The 27,723-nt window shown below is 42.0% G+C and overlaps 1 protein-coding gene across 8 annotated transcripts; it reads left to right on the forward strand.

Annotated features, from left to right (window-relative positions):
* spag9a (sperm associated antigen 9a) lies at nt 1–27,070 on the forward strand. Of its 8 annotated transcripts, none has more exons than XM_069149276.1 (31): nt 1–542; nt 4,109–4,229; nt 6,990–7,060; nt 7,192–7,280; nt 7,459–7,609; nt 10,214–10,303; nt 11,543–11,678; nt 11,880–11,973; nt 12,064–12,185; nt 13,765–13,779; nt 14,062–14,119; nt 14,246–14,398; nt 14,932–14,983; nt 15,081–15,211; nt 15,421–15,477; nt 17,032–17,196; nt 17,354–17,483; nt 18,010–18,099; nt 18,215–18,331; nt 18,468–18,648; nt 18,757–18,972; nt 20,175–20,385; nt 20,689–20,805; nt 21,069–21,149; nt 21,267–21,334; nt 21,533–21,684; nt 21,897–22,068; nt 22,316–22,429; nt 23,551–23,727; nt 24,322–24,459; nt 24,675–27,070. In XM_069149276.1, the coding sequence occupies exons 1-31, from the start codon at nt 243–245 to the stop codon at nt 24,791–24,793; spliced, it is 3,888 nt and encodes a 1,295-aa protein (XP_069005377.1). In that variant the 5' UTR covers nt 1–242; the 3' UTR covers nt 24,794–27,070. The 8 variants fall into 8 exon arrangements, with proteins under 8 accessions (XP_069005377.1, XP_069005378.1, XP_069005383.1 ...); XM_069149277.1 differs by having other exon boundaries at nt 21,536–21,684; XM_069149282.1 differs by having other exon boundaries at nt 18,757–18,927.
* The last annotated feature ends 653 nt before the right edge of the window (nt 27,071–27,723 follow it).

Genomic DNA, 27,723 nt, shown 5'->3' on the forward strand with positions numbered 1-27,723 from the left:
CACTTGAACGCAGCACGGAACAAGTGAGGAAAAAATAGGAAGAAATCCACGTCGCCCGTCTTGCATCGTAATAGTACATCCGTGCTCTGTTCTCAATGTCTCCGTTTGTTTAAAGAGAGGCTGCTTTCAGTTCGGGGGACAACGGTGTTCATAGTGGCGGGGTAACGCGGGGAAAAAAAAAAAAAAAAAAAAAAAAAAGCCACATTGGTCCCCGTTTGCTGAAAGGGAGAGGACTAAAAAAAATGGAGCTGGAAGACGGAGTTGTGTACCAGGACGACCCGGGGACATCAGCGATGATGTCTGAGCGGGTGTCGGGCCTGGCCAACTCCATCTACCGCGAGTTCGAGAGGCTCATCGGGAAATACGACGAGGACGTGGTGAAGGAGCTGATGCCGCTGGTCGTGGCCGTGCTGGAGAACCTGGATTCGGTGTTCGCGGAGAACCAGGATCACGAAGTTGAGCTGGAGCTGCTGAAGGAGGACAACGAGCAGCTCATCACCCAGTACGAGCGGGAGAAGGCGCTGAGGAAACACGCAGAGGAGGTGAGTTGAATGGAGCTGGTGAAGGGAAGAAAAAAACAACAACAAAAAAACTACTCAGCATCCTTTTTGTGGGGAGGAATGAAGGCTGCCTCAGGTGCCTGCTCCTCCCAGCATCCCCGAGCGATGACTTAACCTCCACACGTGGCCTGGCTGCATCCACGGTGTTCACAGGGGATGTAAACAAGGCGGTGTCATGGCTAACGTCAGACTGAAATGGCCCTCTGTTTGCTGTATGAACAAAAGAGTAAAATGTAACAAGCAAAACTACCACATCCCAATCAAATACGCCCGTGATCGATCAGCTCTCATCAGATAGTGGAGTCACGTCTGAGTCCTGTGAGACACTGACCGAAGACACAGCAGGTGAAGTGACTCAGCGTTTTGGACCATTACTGTGACACCAGTGCACAGTATACACAAGAAGACAGAGGTTGTAAAACAGCAGCTGAAAGTAGCACATGTCACAAAACATCTCTCCGCAGCTTTATGCAAACTATTGCAGATCGTGATCATATATAGGCTGCCGACATGCTGCGCTGCCAGCAGGTCATCATATCCACCATTCACCCCTGTGCAAAGCTAGTTTGACCCTTCATGATGTTCCCGAGACAGGGAAGAAGTTCATTTGTGCAGCAGAAACATGAAAAATGCAAGTGAAATTCTGCTCAATTGAAGTCAACAACAAACATATCAAGTAAAAGTAACTTCTAGATTTCGAACACTTATTTAAATAAAACTTGAGAGGACCACAAGGTCCAAAATATTGAAAACATTACAAAGACCCTGAGGTCACAAATTTAAAGTCAGTATCTCTCACTTAAAGAGGTATTACAATAATTGAGTGGTTTGCTTCCACAAAGTTGGGGGATTTCTGGGAGACAAAAACTAATTTGATGAAGCAAGGGGAGCACATAGGCTTTCAATTATTTCATTTACTGGTTATTCCGTCAATTGTTTTCTCGATTAATTGATTAGTCGTTTTGACTTTAATATGTCAGAAAATAATGAACAACGTTGACGAGTGTTTCTCTAAATCCCAAGTCGTATAACATAAAATGGCACTTTATTTTCACATGGGACTGAAGAAACCAGAAATGTATTAACAGTTGAGAGGAGGGAATCACAGAATTTCTTCCTTTTAAAAATAAATGGCTCAAAACGATCGATTATCTAAGTAGTTGGAAATCATTTTTCTGTCCACCAACTAATTGATTATTTGACTCGTCATTGCAGCGCTGGATGCAGCAGGGGATTTGAGTTTTGAGTCCTTGGTTAAAGCACCCTACTTTTCCTGCAATGCTTATCGAATAGCATTTTTTTGTTCGACTCATGTCTGCACCTTCAAATTATAACGCCGCCTTTCTGTTATTATGTAAAGCCCAGCTGAGATAACGCTGATGACATCAACGGGGATTTGTTTTTTGTTTTTTTTCCTGCAGATCCACACACTGCCGGTATACAAATTATCACGAGGTAAAGGTCGTAACCTCATGGGTTTACTTTGTAGCTAAAGGTGTAAACTCCTCACTTGATCAGACCTATAAAGTCAACAGAAGTGAAACCTCACTGTGTGTGTGTGTGTGCGTGTGTGTGTGTGTGGCTGTGTTAAAGATCCTGTGTTTTTGTTTTGTAAAATTCCTAGGGTTTGTGTGGTGAATATGTCCCCGGCATTTGTATGAGGGGTGAAGTGATGTGACTCGGACCCTCTGTCCCAGCATGCCTCTGCGGCCCGGGGCACACGAGCCCAGTATGGACCCTCTGTTCAGGCTGTGATGCTGAAGCGGGCTGACAGCGGACACAAGTGCTCTGACACATGCACGCTGACAACATTACTGTACCCTGCACTGTTAAGATAACGCATTATGTCAAATATAAATACACATACAGCTGTGATTGTCCTGGGAAAGAGTCTTTGTCCACGCCCTGGAGGAGGAGTGGGAGGAGGGAAGGAAGGAAGGAGGGAGGGGGGGTGTACACGCCCAGTCTGTTGGAGAGGCACGCTGTTACTTCCAGGTCATGTGATCCTTTGTCAGAAGCCTTCACCTTCCATTCTCGCTTCTTTTTTCCTGTTTTTTTTTTTGTCACCAGTCTGACCCCCACATCTTTACCGTGAGCAATCAAGGGTGTCACATTTCTAGTTTGGGAGGCTGCTTCAAGATGAGTTGAACAGTCCATTCATTGCTTTCTGTAGATTTCACAGCAGGTGAAAAGCTGGGCACAGAAATATAACAGATGGTAGCATCATCTTTCCTGCTCTAATTGTTATTCAGCTCCGTTTTTTTTTTTTTTCTTCTCATTTCTGGTGTAATTTGTAGACACAGACATCAAGTTAAACTGTGTAAATAACAAATGATATTGATGATTAAATGTAAGGCATCTTAGCCAGCTGTTCAGATCATTAAAACTAATCTACTGCTCTTCTCCAGTTTCTCGTTGGTTCCAAACCTGCACGGTGGTTGTTGTGTTTGTGACATGTGCAGTATCATTACGACCCCTGGATTGCTGCTGTTGATATTTCTTACACACATACTGTATTGCTTATGTTGCATTATGCTCAGGCCTCTACCAATTTGTTAAGGACTGATATGAGAGTTATTTTTTTTTGAGTTATTGGTTAATTGATCAGTCCATAAACTGCTGAGAGCCTACTTGGTGAGTTCTCTGTCTGTGTACTCGGCATTAGATGTGGTAGTTGAAGTTTGTGCCTCATTTCCACTCCTGTTTGAGGTAGTCATGGTCACGAAAGCTATACGCATGCGAGTCTCTGCTTTTTTGCGGGCAACGATTTTAGATCATTTTCACATTGAAAACACCGTAGTGGCGGGCGCCTTCACGTATGTAGTGAACATAATGACACTGAAGCCAAAGATGAATGTGAACCAGTAAATATTTGTACACATTTTAATTTTTTATTTTGCAGTCATACACTGCAGTGAACATCAGTCTTCTACGTCACAGTACAGTAAGACTGGTGTGATCAGAAGAAGGAGGGGAGCACCATTGGGGACTCGGCTTGCTCAGCTGGACAGGATGTCTCACACACACACACACACACACACACACACACACACACACACACACACACACACACACACACACGCTCAGATGCTCAGAGGTCCACCCAGAAGGAAACTGGGAGGAATTTTCTATCCTAATTCAGACACTTTATAAAATTTGTCATCATGCATATGTTGTGGAAACACAGTGTATGTGAGTAGGGCAAATATCAATTAATCACCTGATTAACAATAGTCAATTCACAAATAATCAATGATCAAAGTAGTTGCTGATTAAAAGTTTTTTTTTCCATACATCAACGGTTTCATTATCATGGCATTATCAAGCGTATACTCATGTTTAGACATGGCATCTCAATAACTACTGAGATATTATCTTATTTTTTCCTGATAGAAAAGGAGAAAAAACTCTGATAATCACTTCAAACAGTATGTGACTATTAATGGAAAATGTCTGTGTCTGTGTCTGTGTGTGTGTGTGTGTGTGTGTGTGTGTGTGTGCGCGTGTGTGTGCGTGCGTGTGTGTGTGTGTGTGTGTGTCTTGAGTAGAAGTTCATTGAGTTCGAAGACACTCATGAACAGGAGAAGAAGGACCTGCAGAACCATGTGGACAGGATGGAGTCTCACTCTCGGCAACTGGAGCTCAAGATCAAGAACTACGCAGACCAGAGTGAGGACGGATACGAACACACACACTCACGCACAGATGTTGATCAGATTTGATCATTTACTACACGTTTTCTTTCATGTCTGTCATTATTCATTCATCGAGTATTATCATTAAATCTGCCTGTTTTAGTGAATACAGTTTGGCTGCTCTCGCTGCCATTTTTTGACTCTCCTCATATCTCCTTCTTCCCGACTTTGAGATCTCTGTCACGTGCGTTTTTTATGCGCGCACACACACACACACACACACACACACACACACACACACACACACACTTACACAGCCCTACACACTCTGACACTCTTATTCTCCCGCTTTGCGAAGCGAACAGTAATGGGATTATAGGATTTCTGTTATTCCCATCCTCCTAATGCGGCAGTGCATTACCGCCCATCTTATTGGTGGATTAAGCAGTGGAGCCAAGGCTATTGGCTCATGCTTTCTGCTTTGTAGGAAAATGTAGATTCACACAATGGCTGGTCCCATATCTGGTGACAAAGCAACACAGCTGGTTATGGAGAGTCAGTCATTCACACAAAGCTGTGAGGGGGAAGAAAACACAAATTTCTCCTCCATATTGAATTTTTAGCAGAAGCATTAACAAGGCAAACATAAGCAGCTCAGTTTTCAGTTTATTCTGCAAAATCAAATGTAAATAGTTGTGTAATTTTGTTTCCCAATATTTGGGAAAATGCAGTCCCTTGTACACTCTATGTGACTAGTCAGTTGGTTCAACCAAGTTGCTGCCACTCCCTGTGAATGGTGAATCCTTCATTTAATACTGTATGTTGAAGCACATAGTCCACTGCTACTGTAGAGGTAATAAAGGCAGAGTTTATAGCAATGGTGAAACTGGGTCCTTGAATTTCAGGGAAGGTCACCTCGTGCCCAGACCTTTACACAGTCTTGTAAGTAAAAATTCAACTGTAAACCACCTTCCCACCTTGTGTATAACACTTGAGTCCTAGCTGATTAAATTCATCCGGATTTGTCCTCCTTTAAAATGTTCCAAAACGACATGTTTTATTACAAATGATTATTTCCACCTAACGCTTAGGTCTATTTAATTTGGTTGCTTTATTCTGAAAAGTTACCAAGTAAGAAGGTCTGGGAAATGTTTGTGTGTCCATTGACCTGCTTCCCTGTTGTTTTGTGATAACTTGTGTTGACATTGTGCCAATTCTTTCTCAATGGTTCAACTGTTTAGCTGAAATCTCTTCACTAAATCGAAAGATAAGTGAGCACAATTGGCTTAATGTGTGTATGTGTGTGCACACGAGTGTGCACTTGTGTTTGGGGCAAGAGGAGGGGCCCAAGAAAAACATTTGCACAGGGGCCAATCGCAATTATGTTTCCCTGGAGGTTAATAGCAGACGATAAACAACGACAGTATTACTTAGTTCAGAAGTGTCCAAATTCTAAATAAAAAATAAATAAATCAGAGTAATTAAAACACTGCTCCTTAATCTGCTTAATAGTCATTCTATTTTTCTTGCAGAAATTATTAGCAAAAACATCGAAATAAGCCTCATATGCTTCTTTTTGTGAGAATAGGCACAAGCTTGTCAAATGCCATGGCGTGCCAAAACATAGAAAATGCGGGCCAAACTTGGCCCACGGGCCCCATATTGGACGGCTCAAGTTTAGATGTTTTGGCTTTTACTATACTTGCACTGCACAAACTAGTGATACATCAGTTATATTTTTCCTGGTAGTGTAGTTTTTTTTTTCTTTTTAAGTCTCATTTCTGTTCATTCATCTGCAACAGACTGAGACCCAGTGATTTTGAGATATGCTGTCATTTCTGTCTTATATTAATAATAGGTCTCAGCCTGTTAGCGCTCTTATGATGAAGATTTACACATACAGTGGACACATAACTCACCCTCTAGGCTTCCTCTGACATTTGACATTATATTAAATGGACCTTAATGGGTCACTATGCAGCTGGGAAAAGACACTATCTGCTTTTCTGTGGTGTTGTTTTGTTGCGTACATACAGAATCCTGTTTGGATGGATATGACGGTGTTAAACAGATTTGTATACATTTGATCAGTATTAATGTTCAGCGTCACGTTCAGCTTCTTCACAGTGATTTGTCAGACTTGGTGAAACAGTTTGCGCACACAGGAAGGATTACCAGAGACTTCAGCTGCCTCCCCTGCGTTGCGTACAGCTTTTCTCTCTTCACTTCACTTACTTGTATCCTGAATTTTGATGACTCACGATAGCTGACTGAAATCCCCCAGCTAGTGCCAAAGCACACACATAGGCAAGACATCATCACACAACACGCAGGAGCTTTAGCTGTTGTAATTGATAGTATCCAGGCTTTATACGTCTGTCTGTTGCAACAGCTCGCTGAGTGGCTTAGACTGAACCTGATGCGCTAATAGGGGATTAGGAGTTTTTGTCACTTCCTAAATCGGCCCAACTCAGAAACCCATTTGAGTGAGATTACCCCCCTCTGCCTACTGTAGCCCCTGCCTGCTAGAGAAAACACATGCACACCTTTTATGTATAAGGTTGTACTACAGTTTACACATGCAATATACAACAGTCAAATGTTTAATGAAATGTATAATGGCATTTTGGTACATGTCGCATAATCCAGGTCTTTTATATATATATATATATATATATATATATATATATTTTTTTTTTTTTTTTTTTAATTCTCAGACACAAAGTCTGATTCTTGTTTAGCACCTTTTGTAAAGAGACTAGTTTAAACTTATGAGTGTTGTCTTCTGTTTCAGTCGGCAGGTTAGAAGAACGAGAGCTGGAGCTCAAGAAGGAATACAACTCCCTCCATCAGCGACACACAGAAGTGAGTTAGAGAGGAAGGATGGAGGGAAGGAAGGAAGGAAGGAAGGAAGGGAGGAAATATCTTGGGGTTTGTGATCGATAAGTGACATTTGTGACTTGTTTCCTGTGGGTGTTTTGTTTTGACTTGTGCAGATGATCCAAAACTACATGGAGCATGTCGAAAGGATCAAAATGCAGCAGATTAGTGAGTCTTCAGATTTGAGCACGGGCGGCCGAGTCAGGTAAGATCACAGTTTGTGTCGCTACGATGCTGTATGTTCACGTCAAGCGTGATAGTAGACAAGTCCCTGCAAATCAAAACAAATGCACTGCACAGAGACGTTGTCCGTGTACTGGTCTTTGAAAAAAAACAAAAAAAAAACATGATTCACAGGATTTTTTTTTTTCTCATCCCTCAAGGAGAGAACGGCCTCTTTCTCTGGGGATCTTCCCATCAGCTGGTGGGGCATCTCTGCTAATTCCAGATCCCCAGACCAGAGCAGAGACGCCGGGCACAGAGGGCTGGAGGTTCACTGACTCATCACAGCCACGGTCCAACACCAGCCTCAAGGTGTGTGTGTGTGTGTGTGTATGTGTGGCATCTCCACGTCATTATTACTGTGTGACTTTTATTCAGAGGTTAAATTTGTGTCAGGTTCAGACTATATCAGCTTTATAACTTCCATAATGGGAGTTTGGTAATGAACATTATACGTCCAGTGTAACACAGTGAAAGACAAAAGGACCCTGAAACACACATCAGAAATTTCTGCTTCTTAAATTAAGTCCCTTTTTCCTGGCACCACTTAACCATCTGTATTTTTTTCCTCCCTATCTGCGGTACACATCCAGCCACATGTCAGATCCTGATTGTCCAGTCTAAATTGTGATTATCTGAAATAATCTGAATCCATTATTGTACTATTTATTAAATGGGGAAAAAAATGGCGCCACTTGTTTCCAGTTTAATATGAACTAGTCTCTGAAAACAGTCGCTGTTTTAATCGTACACAAACATAAAACATGGACAATGATATGATCACTATAATCCCATTTCCTGGCCGAGTGTTCCCAGACGTTCTGCCCGGGCTACACGATAGAGGAGTTTGGGCTTTGAATCCATTTAAAAATAGAGAGTCTTTGATAAGGCTCCGGTGGGCTTGTTATGCGTATTTCAGGAGGCATCTGACAAGGCCACCTCTGTTCTCAGACTCTTCTTTAGCTGGTGATGAATATGCAAACGTCCTCTGGTGCAGCAGTCCAAGGAGATCATTGAACGTGTGACATGAATATTTGTAAAATGCAACATTTTCTTTTAGATGCAGGTAAAAGTAATTTCTTTTGACATGGGAATGTTGTGTTTTGTTATGTGGTGTTTATCCAGTGATTTTTGATTCATGTTAAACTGCTGCACTTTAATCGATTCTTCTTTCAGCCGCAATTAAGCTGTTTTTCTTAATGCAAAGCTGTAATTGGTACTTTTTAGGCATGTGGGCTGTATTTGAATCTGTGGCAGTTTGGACCTGGAGGGTGACAACGTTATTTCATCCCGCTGCTGCGTTTTTGTTAAAACTGGGACATCAGCTCGGCAGCGCGGTGCATCATGGGAGTGATGCCGCTGTATGGCTGGCGGCCCGTCATTGAGGGAGAAAAAGGCTAGCTGGAATGTGATTGGATCTTATGTAATCAGAGCTACAGGACGGTTATTGTTGAGTCAGGGCCTTTCGAGCACGAGTGGCTTTGATAGGCAGACAGGCTGTTAAAGTTTAACCGAGATGTCATATTTCTTTATGGCAGAGGGAGGTGTTGCAGCGGTGAGTGAAAAGGAACGGCAGGTTAATGACGTGCATATGCCCACATGCTCAACTGTGACCTAATCTCCATTCACAATATGAGTCACATAAGCAAAACCATTCCATTGCCGCTGAAACTGGCATAATTATGTTTTCTAAATCATTGCATTTTATTTCATTTAAGAGGAGCACTTAAACAAATCCGAGCAGATACTTCATGTAGCTGGTTCAATGGAAATAACTTGAAGAGATTACATCATTTTGTTAGTATTCAATTTAGTTAGGGGAAAAGTTGAGACACAAAATATTTATTTGTAATTTTTATAACTAGTAATAGTAAAAATATTCAACTTTTGAGTGCAAATTTACAAATGCTAAGACTGACTTGAATTTCTGCAGTTCATATCACCATCGTAACATGAAAGTAGAGACCGACCGATACTTTATTTTGTGGGGCCAACGAGTATATTAAGGAGAATGAAATTCCGACATTGGTATAGTGGCCAATTTTCGGAATATAAATGTGTACATACTGTGTATACAGTCTATATGAACGCATTTTTTTTTTTTTTTTTTTTGCAGTTATTCCTCAAATACGTTTTACACGTGTGTCAAAGATGTATAATGGAGGCAGGATATTTTTCAGTCCTCACTGACATCAGTGCAGTGAAACAGTGAACATCCCTGGGAATTAAAAAATTATAAATAACTAATACAACAATTCCTAATTTACCCCAAGCATATTTCTACGCACTTTGTTTTGTAAAAAGAAGGTTTTTATTTTGGCACATATTCTCAAACATATTTGATACGCCAATATCAGCAGATAAAAAAAAACACCAAAAAAACTGGCCAATATTTCGTCAGGCTCTACTCTGAAGGTATTGTAGCTGTAGGTTTGACTAAACAAGCAGTTTTGTACGGCTCCAACTTTTGTTTACTGTAAGAAAATAGTGAAAAATACCCTTCACTATTTCTTCCAGCAAAAGATGACATCCTCACACGCCTTATTTGGTCTGATCAGCAGATTAAAACCTAAACATGCTCAGTTTAGTATCACATAAAAGCCTTAATCCCCCAAAAAATGACTCATTACCAGCAAATAGTTTTACTTCTATCATGTGTTATTTGTCAATTAGGTACAAGTACACAATATACAGAAACATTTTAACAATAAGAAAAGATTTAACATGATTCAAGATGTTTCTATAGCTCAGTCTACACTTTAAGCACACTCGCACACATACAGACAGGCTGACATGTATGTACGCACTTTTCCATTCACTTCACAGACATGCACACTTTGGAGTGTTTGCATTTCTGTTGAACTGCTTCTGCACATGTGAGCTTCATTCTTACTCTCCCCCCTCCGCCCCTCCAAGCAGTTGGACTTTGTCGACCCCCCAAAGGAAAGGGAGGGTAAGAGTGCGCAGGACTCTACTTGGGAGAATTCACTGGCAGACGACTGCAAGGTAGTTGGATGAGTGGCGGCTGGCGAGACTCCTGCGCTGGTTGTGGACACCACATTTTTTTATTTATTTTTATTTGCGCGTGTGTGTGGGCTTCAGTAGTTTCCTCCACTATGCTGTTTCATCTTTTCAAAAGCGCCGCCTCTCACTCTGTGCATTTTTAGACCCTCACTTCACAGACCACCTGTGCTGTGACGAGCTACATGCAACCATGTACTGACTGAAGGCTATATTGGGATCTTTCAAAAATAATAGTGCACATTTTAAACTTGGTTAATTATTCATGTGACATAGCCAATAACAGCTTGGTTGCATCTGGCCTCTAATTTGTTTTTCATTGCAGCATGAGTTTTAAATTTGACTTTGCTTTGTATTTTTCCTTCATTCATGTAGATCGTCAACATTTCTGATCACTCCTTGTACAATAACAGCATTATACATGTAAAGCTCACCTTCTGTCACGTACTGCTGTGGTTGTGTAACATTGGATTTCATTTTCAGTAGATGTATTATTTCAGTTTCTTCCAAAACAATTTTCAGTTTTTGGATCTTTTGTGGGTTTGTGTTGTGTTTTGTGTTAGAAGTAGACTGACAGTCCCCGATGTCGTCCTTTTCTGTTCAGTTGATGCTGTGTGAAGCCCTCCGCAGTCCGTGCAGTGCTGTGTGGACTTTACGTTTGTGTGTTTGTTCTGTGTTGCTTGAGTTGTTTCTTTATGTCTGATTAGAAATCTACCCTCAATCCACCCACAACTTTTAATGTTTCAAGGTTATTTCATTTGTATGTCATTCCCTTTGTTTTCTAGAGCTCCAATTTAAAAGAAAAAAAAAAAAGAAAAACCTAATTTCCTGTAGCTCAGTTTTTGTGTTAAAGGATTTTTTTTTTCCTTTTTGTTTTCGTATGGAAAATCATAAGTTAGACAGAAGCTCTATATTTGAGGTAGATTTTCATAGATCAATTACTTTACACAATACAAAGAGAAATTGGACTCTTGTGTCTCCTGTTATTGTGTCTTCTTGATCTGTTCCCACCTCATGTTAGCCTCTTAGTTCATAAACTCTGTTGTTGTGTTGTTTCCTTTTACACTGTGTAGCCCAAGTACTCTTTGTTCTGTATGTTTTTTTTATTTTTTATTTTGGCACCAGTTTATTTAATGTGTTTTTTTTTTGTTTTTGTTTTTTCACCCTTTGAAAGGCCATCTGTAAATATATTATGCTGTAAATAAAAGTCTGTATTGATTACAGGATGAACTGTCAGACTTCACCGGCTCCAAGTCGGCCACGCCAATGTCCACCACCGCCTCGGACATTGAGAGGGGAGATGGGGATAGTAAGATCACAGAGGTGCAGGCTGCACCAGGGACCAGATCCATATCAGAAGGTAGGGTCAAATATTTTTATACTGTTATTTGGAGATTTACAGGAGATTTGATTTGGTAGATTTTGTGCCTTTTTCTTTTCTGTCAGTTTTTTTTGTTTGTTGCTTCAGTCTAAAAATACGTCAGATAATAAGACTTGTTTCTAATTTTTACCTGCATGTTCTTCCATTATTTGGTCATCTGTCATGTTCTGTGTCTTTCAGGTTTGCCTGAAAATGAGGACCGCTCAGATGTGCAGGACATCATTGAGTCCACCCCTGAGCTGGACATGGATCTCATCGGATACAAACCCTGCAGGTAGTACAAAGAGCACGCCGTCAGGCCGGTTTTGATCAAACTTCCACCGGGTAGCAAAACGTCTCCTCCTGCTGTTTCTGTTTCTGTCAGCACTCCCACCAAAGGCATCGAGAACATGGCATTTGACCGCAATACAGACTCCCTGTTTGAGGAGCTGTCGTCTGCAGGCACCGGGATCATAGGAGATGTGGACGAAGGAGCTGATCTGCTGGGTGAGTAAAAACTTCACCTTCACTTGAACAACACTGCAGTGAAATTGAAAAGTGTAGCAGCCGTCGTGTCACATCCTCCGAGTACATTTTGTCTGGATTATAGTATAGTCTGTATGAAATGCCTGGATTCAGTTAAGAATTGACTCAAAAGTGATTGCGAAATAATTCCAATGGCAAATGTCTTTGTCTGGTTTTTACAACACATAACAGGTTCCATAAAAGCTAAATTTTCAATGTTTTGCTTGCTATTTGTACAAATTATTATGTGCTCATGGAAAATACTCATTTGCATTTGGTTGACAAAAGTCAAAGGTGAGCAACTGGACTGTCATCCCAACCTCTTAATAGCTTCCCTAAGGATTTCTGTCTGATGGAAATAGCTACAAGTTCCTCAGTAAGCAATTATTATGATAAATAATATTGAGAAAATAGTGAAATGAGAAGTAAAATCTTTTACAGTTTGATTATAATTGAATACTTATGGTTCAGTTCCTTGCATATAAAACTTCAAGTAACTCTAGCATGGGCCTCTGCAGCCTTTTCTCCTCTTTTGTAAGTGGCCATGGTACATTCATACTTTTAAAAATGGACCTCAATATGTTCTGATATAGAAAATAGACAGTGGTGCAAACATCACCCTAAATTATGGTTTATTTTTTATTTTTTTTTATCAGGACATGTCATCATTCTGTCATCATTTTGAGGGGGGGAGCAGAGAATGCAGGATTCACACACTCTTCCCAAACCTGCCCTATGACAAACTTTAATGTCACTGTTCAAGTAACCACTACTTTCTGGGTTTATCCAAATACTGTAAACCTGCTTTAATGAAGCTCTACTATTAGCTTTGGCTAGCAGCTCATGTTCTACCGATGTCTGATAACTACTTTTAAATTCATTGTAACTCCAACACCTGCTGTTCGCTGCGATGCTACACCGCCTGCTTTGGTCCAGCTGTTACAGTGTTCACCATCTACCCATGTTAACATCACCTCTCTCTCTCCCGTGTCTCATTCTCTGGCTTTTGTCCATAATCCCAGTGGAGTACTCCGGTGTGTATGACCTCAAACCTTTCTTTAGCTAATTGTTTTTTTTTTTTGTGTAATGTCCTCTACTCATTAGTCACCTCCTGCCATACCCATCATTACAGCTCACAGCTTCTCCTCCATTATTTCTAATAATAGTTGACGTACAGTAGGTTTAGTAATGCACAGATAATAGCGTTTCAGCTGCCTCCTTTTTCGACAAGATTCGGTGCATGACGATGGAGTTCAGCGCTTCCTTTGTTTGCCTAATTGTTCTTTTTTACAGCTTGAAATATTGTTTTGCCCCTCGTACTTTTCCTCGTTTCCTTCTCTCGACTGCTGCAACTGTGAAATGTAACTAGCCTTAGAGATTTTTGCAGCATCTCTTCCTTTTTGCTTGTGGAGTCAGCAGCTACATATTAAGCTCTGGCTCCTTCATCATTTTGGTCATTCCACAGTCTCAAACTATATCCGCATTTCTCTCTCTCTCTCTCTCTCTCTCTCTCTCTCTTCCTTCCTCTTTCCGCCTGACTTGGATTGCATGGTTTTCTCAGACCTTAGTTTGATTGGTAAGACCTCACCCTCTCTCTCCATTCTTCTCCCGTCAGTCATGTGACATGTGCTGTGAGTTTGTGTGTTGTGATTGTAGTTTCTTGTGCTGTGAAACCTACAGTAGCAAATATCTCACTAGGAGATATTTCACACCCTATGTTGTGCCTTGTTGGATTTGATCTTGTAGTGTAGATAATCTACATATTCATATGTGGTGCTAAAGTAGTCCCTGTTCCAGTTTGTTGTCACTTATTTTATTTCCGCAATAAAATTCTAATGTTGTCTTCAATTATGTTCAGGTATGGGCCGGGAAGTTGAAAATCTAATTCAAGAGAATTCACAACTGCTTGAGACAAAGTAAGTGCTTAACTTAGACTTCTATTTCTTAAAAGAAATACTTTGACACTTGGACTCAGAGATTTAACACACACACAAAAAAAATCTGTAAATATACTAAAATGTCCTGATTGCCTGTGTTTCCAGGTATGCCTTGAACGTGGTGAATAAAGACTTGATATTGAAGGTCGATGAACTGACCTGTGAGAAGGAGATGTTGCAGGGAGAAATGGACGCCGTGCTGCAGGCCAAAACCAAGCTGGAGGACAAGAACAAAGAGCTGGATGAGGAACTCAAAAAGTAAGGGCTCTATTTGAACGATCTATTTACACTGTCTAAAATGCGTAGAGCAAGTGTCCAAATCCACTTTTGCTTGTTTAACGGCAGATAATCTGGGCACATAGTGTGTTACATGGTTCAAAGGGGTTGTACTTAGTCTCCTAATTGACTTTAACTAGAAATAAAGCAATCAGAGTGTCATCTCTCGTTCCCTTTTAGAGCCAGGTGCGCTTACACCTTGGCTCACACCATTTATTTAAGACCAGGTTTTCGATGGTCAATCCATTTCCGCTGCCTCCAGATAAAAGTGTATCAACGGTGCGCCTTACCGCACCACATTTTATGACCAATACGCCCGTGGGAGCTCAGATGGCCGCGAGTACATTTGCTTTTTAAACAATGCATGTGCTGAATGGGCAAATGACGCTTGGCGCCACTGTTCCCCAGTGTAAGATCGAGTTGTAGCAGGAAGCTACTGCAGCGCTTGTGAATTGCAAAATACCAACAGAATGTTTCCTATGTACCTTGTAAATGTGATAAATGGTCTTTTCCAGAGTGCGAGTGGGGATGGAGGAAGTGAAACAGAAAACTAAAGATGAAGAAGATGTGAGTCATCTGCACCCGTACAATGATGTCTGCACGGATTGCCCCTCATTCCTAAAATAATTAATGTATGTGTGGGTTTGATTGTGTGTTGCCACAGAGTGATGTACCTACAGCGCAGAGGAAGCGCTTCACCAGAGTGGAAATGGCCCGAGTGCTAATGGAGAGGAACCAGTACAAAGAGCGTCTGATGGAGCTCCAGGAAGCTGTGCGGTGGACAGAGATGATCAGGTAAAGAGAAAATGAGAGGATGGATGGAGCAAAGAGCTGCAAGTTTACACATGGACTTCTTTTTATATCCTAATGAGTGTGACAGATTTCTGCTTTAAATTTTAGAAGCAGTAGGACACAGCTGATAAAACTGACCCTTCTACATCCTCAGCCTCTATTTGTGCCTTTAAACTTCAGTTAACATGACATCATCTTGTCCTCCTCTCTAGGGCCTCGAGGGAAAATCCAACTCTTTCAGAAAAAAAGAAATCGAGCATCTGGCAGTTGTGAGTCCTGTGAAATTTACTCCATTATGTACTTTCTGTCAGGGCTTTAGCTTTGTCAAGGCTTCCAAGTTGCCGTTTTCTCTCAAATATTCAAATACGTTCTTTTTCTCATCTTTTCCGGGATGTGCTATTGAATTTGGCAGCATTAGGTAAAGATGATTTGATAGACCTTCTCCCTGCCAAACCTCTCTCTTGTCCTCCATCGACACAGATGTGCTCCTCCTTTCCAAAAGGATCCAACTTTGATGTGTCTTTATCCGTAATCTTTGCTCTCCGTACAGTGCTCCAGTCATTGTTATCACAAACTGCTCAGACATGACTCTCCCTGTGCCCCCGGGCTTCCCTGTCTCCCGCCTGCTGTATTCCTCTTCATGAATTTCCCCTTCCGTCTGCTCATAGGGAGATATAAGGAGAATATATGTACAAATACATGTACATGTTCTGTTGCTTTTGTCTCTGCAGTCATGTTGTACCTGCAGATCAGTAGTCCGTTTTCTACTATGAGGTATTTTAAAACAGATTCAGTAGATGTATTGTTTTTGTTTTATCAGACTTATTTGAGTAGAAAATATTTTCCCCAAAATTAAGAAGTAACCTCAAACCTTACATGATATTTGAGTTCAGTTTTAGAACAAATAGTGCGGGGAAATGGCAACATATCGATCATTGGATACACATCAGTGTTCAGTCTGCTGTGATTCAAATGAAATATGTTACATATTTGAACAATTTATTCTCCATATTTTCTTTATTTTACTGTACATGGAAACTATAAAGGCAGCATTATTTAAATACTATTTTGAAATAATTATTTAGACATTAAGGTGTCTTGAACTGTGATGTTATTATGTGATTATTCAAACTTTTGTTTTACACCTGGTAGATGGTTGAATTATGCAGAATTTATCAGTCCCTCCAGGAAATTGCCAAATTTGTGATTGGAAAAAAAATTCACGTAAATTCAGGCAACCTCCGCAATATTTGCAGGAACTTGGAATTTAGCAAAATTCCCGCGATTTTCCCGCAAAAACATTCATCAATAGAATCTCTGCTGAAAGTATTACGACATAAAGTAGTCTTGACAAATAAAACTCACTTTATGAACAAAAATAACTCTGCTCCCTCCTCTCTGGTCAGTGAAACATTGGCATTGTGGGAAATGTGATCTTTTCATTACAAATTAGGAATACTGTATGTTAGATTAGTTTTGATCGCAACAATCACAAAAAAAACAAAACCTTCTTGAGGGACTGATTTATACAGCAATACATATGCTACTTTTCACAAATGGTAACCAGCTGGACAGGTAGATACTGTACAATTTGGTTCGTACATATCCATTTTTGTTAAATACCCAAATGTACTTAGGTGTGATAGGAAGTACTCAACCACACGACAACTCCCAGCATGCCTTGTGTCACTTTACAGTAACTGTTGGTGTCAGCTGGTGATCCCTGATTGTCTGGTTGGTTGGTGACTCCCTACCTTGCTTTTTCCCTGCACTCCTGTTGGCTCTGTTTCCCTCTTATCTTTCTATAACTTGGCCACCTGCAGCTTCAGCAGACTGTTTAGCTCCTCCGTCAGTGCGCCTGCGATAAAGAAGGTGGACTCCCACTCCAACGTGAGGTACAACGCCCCGGGCAGCCTGGTGAAGAGGAGCAGCACCTTCTCCCAGTTCCCCACAGAGAAGTCAAAGACTTTCGACTTCCTCAATGAAGAGTGAGTAAAGGAGACGAGTGACTGAGTTTAGTGTATTTTAATGAGGTGGACATGGCAAAGGCAACTGAACTTGTGTAACTTGCAGTCTATCGTGACTCAATATTTCCCCCTCGTAGCCTGTTGGCTGATGACATTTCTCCCTTTGCTCTTCTTGTAGCAAGGAGCAGTGCAGTTCTCCATCACGTAAAGAGCAGAAGAGAGCGCAGTACAGACAAGTCAAGGCCCACATGCAGAAGGAGGATGGACGAGTCACCGCACACGGCTGGAGCCTGCCCAGCAAATACAAGGTATGGAGATGAAAGTCTGACCGGTGGTCAAAAAGAGGTGGAAATACGGCCGTTTTCTTTTTATTGGACGAAGCAATTCATTTCAACCGCCACCAGATGGAGTTCAACCTCTAGAGATAAAAACTAAATTAAAGGTTTTCACTTATGTCATTGTGAGCTATTGAGTTTCGATTGATGTGCAAAAATAGCAACTGTATCCAGAAGTGTGCAAAATGTGAAGAGGTCAGAATACTTTGTTAATCCAGTTTATATCACGGTATGAGTGATGAACTATGTTGATGAACACTGTTTGAGTTTTGGTGGGTGTGTTTGTCAACGGTTACTGACCAAGGAACGCTTTTCACTTCATTTACTCTTGAACGGAGCCGTTATTTCTTGATTTTTTTTTTTTTTCTTGTGTCATTTACCGACCGTTTCTGTTCATGTGAGAAAATGTAATTTAGACTTTAAAGCGAGGGGTTTTCAAAGTCTCCCAAAACACATTTCACTTGTAATTTCGCCTTGTTGTCTTTATTGCCCCCCTCAGGTAGCAAATGGAGAGCAGGTGGAAAACAAAATGAACCTACCTGTACCAGTTTACCTGAGACCTCTGGATCAGAAAGATACTTCTATGAAGGTGCATAAGTGAACAACTAGAATATATATAAAAAATTAAAAAAAAACATTGTGTGATGTTTTGAACATTTGACGATAATTGTATTCTCATAACATGTTCTCTGTTTGTTTCCCAGCTGTGGTGCGCTGCAGGGGTCAACCTGTGCGGTGGAAGGACGTTTCCCTCGTCAGAGCTCACGAAGCAGACAAAGGGTTCTCAGAGCAGCCTGGACCAGTTGGAGCAGGAGAGTAAGGTGGGTAATTTTAGGAAGATGCTGTGATTATCTTGGGAGTGTTTTGTGTTATTGTCACATATGAGCGTGAGCTCGTAGTGAGTTCAAAAAGTTCTTCAAATCTTTGTTGAAGTTATTTTTGCGTTATTGCTTTAAGGATCAGGAGAAAGGAGAGAAGGAGCTGATCATTCAGGACGAGATCTCCGGTCGGGTGTGGGTTTGCACCAGCACCCACTCCTCCACCAAGGTGATGGTGCTGGAAGCCAGTCAGCCGTCTGACCTGCTTGACAGCTTCTACGCCTGCAACACGCATGTCGTCTGCATTGCCAGCGTGCCAGGTAGGCTGAGTGTGGTCACACTGTGATGTCTGGCTCCGTGTGTCTTCTTCTCTTTGTCATTGAGCTTTTTAACCAGGTTTGTGTTGTTGTTGTTGTTTTTTTCTCCAGGTGTGTTGGATACTGATTATCCAGCAGGTGAGGAGGTACCTCAAGACCCTGAGGCTAACCAAGGTGATGGGGTGTCTCTGGCGGGGAGCGTGGCCAGTGTGGGCTCGACCGGCAGCGACGGGACCGTGGCAGCAGAGGGCGCCACCGCCATCCCCCAGACAGCCAGCTCAGGTGTTACAGACCAGCCGGCTGAGTACAGTGCAGTCCCAGGCTCAGGTAGCTCTCTGCAGGAAAATGCTTTGCTCCAGATAGGAGTGAAAACCTCTGCTAGCATTGACCAATAAGTTAATGAACCATCAGGGGTCTTTATCACAAAGCAATACTCGTGAGTTAGCCAGCTGCCTCTGGTGTTAAATCATTTTTCCTGATATCAGAAAAACATCTTTCTTTTAACCGGGGCAGAGCACCACGGTAACCTATACTACATGGCTAATGTCCCGTTAGCTTCAGAGGATCAGACAGGCTTTCTTCCATGCTGCAGCTATTTCAGCTTTTCACACTTAATGAGAAGATAATTGAAAATAAAAAGTACACCAACTCTTGATTTTTTTTTTTTATTAGAAAAATATCCACACTCAAATGAGCTCAGTGAATTATACCCCCGATGCACACATGTGAGGAGGGGGGGGGGGGGGGGGACACTGTTGTTTCACTGTTAACTTGGCAGCAGACGTAGTCGCAGAGCCGAATCGACGTGTGTGTTAAAGTGAGCCGGCATGTCGTGGGACTAGACGCTGTTGTGTAACACGAAGAGCTGGCGTGCTGTCTAAAATCACACTCTTGGGTAACTCTTCGTTTGCCCAAGAGTGGGCTCGGAGTAAAAAGGCAAAGCCGGGCTAATGAGGGGTCGTCTTTCCGGCAGTGTCGTTGGATCTCTGTTGAAGTGCGTCATTCCAGTCACATATTGTCAGGCTTTCATTTTTTTTTTTTTCAAACATTTTTAACCGTGTTGGTTGTTTAATCAGTTTGTTTATCATGTAACAAATATGACATTTTCTACAGATAATATCATTTTTGTTCACACTCACTCAAGTCTACTGATCATGTTGAAAATGTCATCTGCATTTAAACAAGCTTGTGTAATAATTGTCACCCTCATGTATCTAAATTTAAAATCAATGGCTACTTCACTTCGGATGTAAAATCTTAAATTCACGGTTCATTTGACTGTTTTCTGACATTGGTCATTGTGATTATATTAGACAACCTGAATCCTTCTCTCATTGCAGTCCCAGCGGGCACAGCGACGCGCCCACTTCATTACCGTGCAGTCATCAAATCTCCGCAGCTGATGCAAAAATCGGCCCGTAGCTTTTGTAGATCATCTCAGCCTCAGTTATGGACAATCATTCGCTCCTTCCAACCCGTCTTCGTCCATTCACAGATGAACCTAACCCTGCGTTCCACAATTTCCACAGTCGAGCTGTCCAGAGAGACCAGTCCAGCAGAAGATGGGGTTCCCCCAGCTGAAGAGGCAACGGAAGCAACGGAGGCGAACGCCGGTGTGGGCGAAGAAGGAGAAGAGGACCAGGGAGCCGATCAAAGCCAGCCAGGAATCTACACGGAGCACGTGTTCACCGACCCCCTGGGAGTGGGACCCACCGACTCCTCTCCTGCTGAGACGCGGAGGTGAGAAGGACCATTTCTAAAACCGCTGGATGTTTTTAATATATGCCGCAGGTAAGGTTTTCCTTTCTTTCTTCATGTTTTAAATGTACAAACCACAATGTTTTTTTTTTTTTTTTTTTTTTTTTTTTTTTTTTTTTTTGGGGGGGGGGGCAAATTCTGTTTTTCCTCGTGTGAAAGTTCAGCAGCAGCTTTTACTGAAAAGAGCCTAAAACTCCCATTTTGAGACAGAGGAAATGGTAACAAGAGAAACCCCGGTAATAGGGATATATAAATTGACATTTGTCTTAATTCTTCTGCCTTCAGGGGCTCCGGTCAGGATGGTGTGACGTCACTACCTGAAGACTCAGACCTGTCGGAGGGGGAAGTCATGAGGATGAGCAGCGCACTTCCCACCATGTGGCTGGGAGCACAGAATGGATGGTGAGCAAAAAAAAAAATAAGGGGTGGCACAAATACATTGATTTAAAAACAAGCGATGAAAGTGTAACTTCATTGATAGGTTTTACGAATACTATCACTGCGTAAAAGTATTTATGAACTCGAGGCTGTTAAATCTATACAATATTGGCTGTATTTTTGTTACTTGTCAATCAGTCGCACTTTCACAGCTCCATTTTCTTTATTTCGTTCATTTTGCTGTAATCAGCTCTACTTCATCTCTCTCTTTTTTTTTTGTTTTCCAGCCTGTATGTGCACTCGTCTGTGGCTCGGTGGAGGAAGTGTCTCCATGCCATTAAGCTGAAGGACTCCATCCTCAGCATAGTGTAAGTACAGAGTCGGTCAAGGATTTATTCGAGGACTCACATCAAACATACATTTATTCCTACATGAATTTTTTTTTTTTTTTTTTTTACAAAATGTGTCTTCCTCACTCGTTACAGGCACGTTAAAGGGAGAGTACTGGTCGCTTTGGCTGATGGGACATTAGCAATTTTCCACAGGAGTATTGGTACATTTGTAACATTGTTTGTGACAAGATATACATTTCCTTTTTTTTTTTTTATTGTTGCATTTCATTCAGTTTTTGGTATTAATATACATGTATTTTAAGCAATCAAAGACTCAGAGGAAATTGTTTAACATTTCTACCAGTGTGTAATGCTGGAGCCTTTAAGACCTCGGATACCAAGTCTTTGTTTCTCCCAAGCAGACGGTCAATGGGATCTAACCAACTACCACCTGTTGGACCTGGGCCGGCCCCACCACTCTATCCGCTGTATGACCGTAGTCCATGACAAGGTTTGGTGCGGCTATAGAAACAAGATCTACGTCATCCAGCCCAAGGCCATGAGGATAGAGGTAAAGCCGTCATCGACAGTCAATAAACCTTCGGTCACGCGAATTAGTTTTCTTTTCTAGGCAACCACAACCCGCTGAACCTTATCGTAAAGGAACAGAGCAATCCCGTTGTCTGGCAAAGCACAAATCATCGAATATAAGTTGAAATCCTCCATGTGCCATTCCCACTAAATTCTAATATCACATCATTTCTGTCTGTCGCGCCTGGACAGAAGTCGTTTGACGCTCATCCTCGCAAAGAGAGTCAGGTACGGCAGCTGGCCTGGGTCGGAGATGGTATCTGGGTGTCCATCCGACTGGACTCGACTCTGCGCTTGTTTCACGCCCACACCTATCAGCACCTCCAGGACGTGGACATCGAGCCCTACGTCAGCAAGATGCTGGGTATGCCTCCTGTTCTCCGCCTACCAGCTCATCACTTCTCTCAGAAATCCTTCCACCTGACCAGAACACCAGTTTTACACTTTCTCGAGAAGAATTCACCGCCTTGAGTTACTCTACGGCCTCTTGGCACGATTACGTGTGCAAATGGCCTGATACCATTTTTAGAGCTTTGACACTGAGCTCCTTCCTCCCCATCTTTTGAACACCGCAAACCGAATAACAAACGTCTGCTCCGTGTGTGTTCCAGGTACGGGGAAACTAGGATTCTCCTTTGTGAGGATCACGGCTCTCGTGGTGTCCTGCAACCGGCTATGGGTGGGGACGGGAAACGGCGTCATCATCTCCATACCTCTGTCTGAAGGTATCACGCACCTGTACAACATCGACAGTCCCGTCAGATTGACTCCTTTTGGTTTCATAAAGCTGTGCAGCAGCAAAAGATTCAAATAGTGTTCACGTGTTTTTAACGAAAAGCTTAATTTTGATCGTGGAGATTCAGTCTCGACTCTGGGTAGAGTCAGTTAATCGCAGGTATTAAATGCTAATATGTACATTGTAAAAACATTCATTATATCTAAAATAAAATGCCTTAAAAATAAACATCCTCCTTCGTGTGATGTTTAGCTAGAAACTCTTAATTTTTTTGGTCTCTATTTTAAAGTAAGAATGCATTTATGTTTGGCATACACTTGAACCTGAGTGTACTAGTAGTAGTCAAAACACATAAAGCGTCTTATCTCCCACTGCTGCCTCCGTCCTCTCCTCCACTTGCTCTTTCATATTTCACCACAATTCCAAGATGGCCGCTCTGAGGTGCCTCAGGAACAATCACACTGTAGTTAAGCTTTACTTTTCAGCCTCTCTAAATCCAAACGTCATCTCTATTCTGCTCTCACCGTGTGTCTCCTTCATTTCTCTTAAAGCGCAGTCAGACAATGTGCCAATTATTACATACCTGACGGTACTTGTCGAATAAGAGACGGCCGAGTTGCTATGGATACAGGTCTCTCAGCCACAGTGCGGTTCACACGGCACCGTTCGACAGGTTTATACTTCGAAACGCTGCTGTCGGGGGAACTTGAGGACTCCTGCTCTCTTTAAATGTTAAAACCCTTTTTGAGCGTGTCACCGAGTGTTCGTCCGTTGTCGCCATCTTCTTCCTTTTCCATCTCTTTCTGTTTCTACAGGGATTGAGCGCTTGTGTTGGGCAGCCAGGTCCTCTTTCTCTTTAACCTCTCGCTTTTCCCTCGCAGGGTTTACTTGCTCTCTTTTTTTTTGCATTGGGTTTCATTGGTGTCTCACTTTAACTGATGCTTTAAAAAATACGACCGAACAGGCTCCTCTGCTGTCACGCCGACATGATTCGCATGCAGTTCTGCTGTGTGTCTGAGAGACTGTGGTTTCAAGTTTTTACACACAGCCCGTATAACGGCGTCGGCAGACTTTTATTTGATTTCTCCCCCCCCCCCCCATCTTCTTCAGCCAACAAGACAACGGGAATAGTGCCAAATCGCCCCGGCGGTGCAGTGCGTGTCTACAGTGATGACGGTTCAGACCTCGCCGTGCAGGGCAGCTTCGTGCCGTACTGCTCCATGGCTCACGCCCAGCTGTGCTTCCACGGACATCGCGATGCGGTCAAGTTTTTTGTGACCGTGCCAGGTAAGAGACAAGCGCAGACAAACTGTGGGATTAAGTGGGAGAAAATACTGGCCATCAACCAATGAAAATATGCAGCCGTTATGTGTTACCGATCAACATTATTTTGCATTTGATAAGATACGAACAAAAAGGCTATATATCACGACCATTTACATTTTGTCACATTTAGGCAGAGCAGCAACAATTAATCAAGTCCGTTCAGTCATGTTTAAAGACACGTTTCACACAAATGTGTTTGCAGCAGCTTCTCAGATGTGATGTTTCGCAGCTCTTCTCTATTTTGTATGATTATAAAAGGGCTGGTTGCCTTTTCATGAAGGTTTATTAATATTAAACGTGTTGCTTTTCCAAGTCGCACCAAATTCGCCGGTACACGCCCTCAGGTCCTCAGCAATACACTCACCAAGTTTGAAACAGATGGGACAAACGGTCGTCGAGATAGGCGAGGGACAAACCAACAGACCTACAGATAGAGATTTCGTGCATTACAGTATAGATTAAACAAATAACCACTTATGAAGAAATCAGCAGATTACGTTAAAAAAAAAAGTTGCAGAACTGCAATTACAATTTTCTACTTTGTGAATGTCCCAGGTCAGGCAATGCCTCCTCCAGGCAGTGCAGATTCAGGCTCTGATGATCCTACATCTGAATCCTCCGACACAACAACCTCTGAGGCCAAAACATACCTGGTAATGAGCGGAGGAGAAGGCTATATCGACTTCAGAATGGGTGGGTACACCCACACCGCCTGCACATGCGTATTTAGGGGGTTTTCATCGTCTGAACTGTCTGTTTGTCATTTGAATTATCGTGAAAAGAAATACAGCCGATTACCACACGGTTCAGTCTGACTGTTAGAATTTGTTAAATTGATGCAAAAAGGCTCGACCGTCTCCACTGCGACCCGCTGTGCTGTTTGCGCGACTCACCCTTCTCCTCCTCAGGTGATGAAGGCGGCGAGCTGGACGGTTTATCCGAGCCGACAGTCGGCCAGCAGTCAGCGCCCACCAAGGCCGAGCGGAGCCACCTCATTGTCTGGCAGGTCACAACCTCTCACGATTGAAAAATATCACAGACTGTTGCGCCAACGCCAGGGGCGTCCACCAACCCCCGCATGCCCTTCTCAAAGTTTTTAATTTGATATTACTGATTGTTCTCAATGCCTGAGTAGTCCACTACTTTGTAAAGAAAACAAAAGAAAAAAAAAAAAAAAAAAAAAAAAGCAATTATTTTTAGTCCATGTTTTGTACATTTTATTCTTCATAAATTTTAAATAGGTAAGATGACGTGTATGTTGACTTGAAGAATACGTCCAGGCGTTCCACTTGTGCTGGGTTGCGTGTCGCGAAAGCTGGTGCACACAGGAAAAAGGCCACGTTTGCACTTCGTGCGCAGTCTGATCAGGTAATTGTTTGTTGGGTGTCGCTGTTTGTTTCCCAAACGCTAAAAAAGGGTTTAGGTGCGAAAGATAAAAGGGACTTTAAAGGCATTTTTGCAATCATGAAAAAAACGAGCGGGCAGGTTTGAGTTTAACTGACGTATATTTTATTATATATACATAAGACGACATTTGTAAACCATTCACTGATGTCTTTCCTGTGTTGGAGCATTTTAACGATTATACAGTTAGGACCGGGTGTCGAAGTGTACAAGTCTATACAAATTTTAATGTGGTCACTGGTTACTACCTTTAATATAAGGCTGATTAACTCCACCGTACTGTCTGGATTTTAAAAGCAAGTGGTGCACAGACAACACGTCTCCCCGTTGCATAGTTAAACGTGCTTTCATTCAGCAAAGGATACAACTTAGAACTTGAACAACACCCGGGCTGCCACCGGTTTATGTTTTGTGATATGACAAATGTCTAAGCACTTTGGGTACTTAAAGGTTTCCTGTGAATAGAAGAACCAGCTTACTGTACTGTAGGTTAGCATTAGCCTGCATGAGGAAATCCGGTCTCCTCATCCCAAGTGTGGGCGTGTGTGTGTGTGTGCGTGTGTGTGTGTGTGCGTGTGCGTGTGTGTGCATGTGTGTGTGTGCGTTGCGCCTGCTCGGCCCTTTTGATTCTGAATCCTCGTCCCCCTATGTGGAGAAAATCTGCCTGTGCCACCAGCTCAGTGCTTCCTGTTTGCTTCAGCTCATTGGCACTTTAAAATGTTAGATGTTAGCCGCTGACACAGTAAAGCAAACTGCACCACTGTGTGCTAGTTGTGTGAAGGGAACAAAATGTACATGTATTTTTTTTTTTAGCAAAAGCAGTCCCAGTAACCAAAGGATGAAAGAAGAAGCAAAGTAAAACGGTTTCATCTGCGAGTTTAAGAATTTGGGCTCGTTTGTGTACATTTTCGGGGTGTCGTTGGGAAATAAGCTTGAATGAAGGAAATGAACTACAAATAACATTTTGATGTGGCACCTCGTACGGACGTGCACACAAGAGAGTCTCTCCCGATTGCTTCATCATTCCTTGTTTTGTTCTTACAAATACATTTGAAGGCCCGGAAGGCTGCTGTTATCATATTTTTGTTGCTATATTTGTGCATTGTACGTGGTTTTTTTGGTGTTTTTTTTATTCATTTGTGAGACACTTTCATGAAGTAATTTGACTGTAACATGCTAGCGGGATGCCAATATTAAGCAGATGTTTTAATTTGTTTTTATATCTGAAGAGTTAAGGCCATGATTGGTCTTCAGTCCATTTCAAAACAGTAACTTTATATTGTGTTTTTGCCATTCCAGTATTTATTTCCTTTGTTATCGAGCCTATCTTGGTTCAGAATGTAACTTTCTACATGAGCAAAAATATCCTACGAGGCTATTGTGAACAAAATAGTCCAATGAGTTTACATGATTGTTAATAATGGTTAAATACACTAGATGAATCATGTTGGACATTTTTGGCAAACCGTAAGATCAAAGTGTGCAAATGAAAAATTGGTGGTTATCGAAAAACCCATTCATATACTAAGCTATGCATGTTTTTTTTTATTTTTTTTTAAAGAGAACACTGCTATGTTATCGGCTACATCTCGGTTTATTGCCACCGTTTTGGGTGGGGTGGATGTCAGTGTATGTGTGCGTGTTTGTGTGTAGACTACCTGTGTACCTGTAGGAGTTTGAAGACACGTTTGCCAGTGGGTGTTTGATTTTTCCAAGTGTGTGGTGTATGTATGTCTGCCCATACGTACGTCCATCTCTAAAACCCCGGAGGCCGGTCACATTTACCCGTTGTACCGGGCTCCTCTGGACGCCATAACAGCGGTTCCCTCTGGTCAATGTTTGCTAAAACAGTATCATAGCCTTATTTTTAACAATCTATTAAACTCAGTTTCATGGAGAAGTTGTTGTTTTAATGTGTCTTATTACTGATAAATTATTATTATTTTTTTCCCTCTGAAAAGTGTGGTAAAGCATTCTCGGTATGAGTGACGGGATCTGACACGAACACACAACTTCCTGCCAAAGTTAGAACCGATTTGGTTATTTAACTTGTTTTTTCTGTGCTATTCTCAAATAAGGAAAAGTTGAAGTCACTTCCCTGCACCGATGACGATTTAGAGCGATATGAATCCAAATCTGACAGTGTTTGCTCACTGTCAGTATAACCTGTTCAAACCGCAGCTATATATTTCGGTCACACAGTAATTAAAATCCCTCCTGGTACTAACGGCATAAAAGGTTGAGCGACACAATCTCCATTCAGAATTTAGAAGTTTTATTAAGTCCTATTATGTGTCGCCTAATGCTTCCAACTCATAACATGCTCTGCTCCTTTATAATAACTGACCTATGTAACCACCAGATGGTGCTGCATGTTAATTTTTTAAATAGGCTCCAGGGTCCTCTCAGTTCAACAGTCCTCACATCTAAAAGTGATTGCATATCTGGTATCCAAAAACAGAGCAGAGTCTGTGAGTGTTCAGGCACACAGCTGAAAGGTTCTGGGTTTGAACCTCCCAGTCTTTCTGTGCTGAGAGTTCTCCTCGTGTGTTT

The sequence above is a fragment of the Embiotoca jacksoni genome, unplaced genomic scaffold (assembly GCF_022577435.1).
Source record: "Embiotoca jacksoni isolate LCO1_2020_lvr unplaced genomic scaffold, fEmbJac1.0.p SCAF_15, whole genome shotgun sequence".
NCBI classification, from domain to species: domain Eukaryota; kingdom Metazoa; phylum Chordata; class Actinopteri; family Embiotocidae; genus Embiotoca; species Embiotoca jacksoni.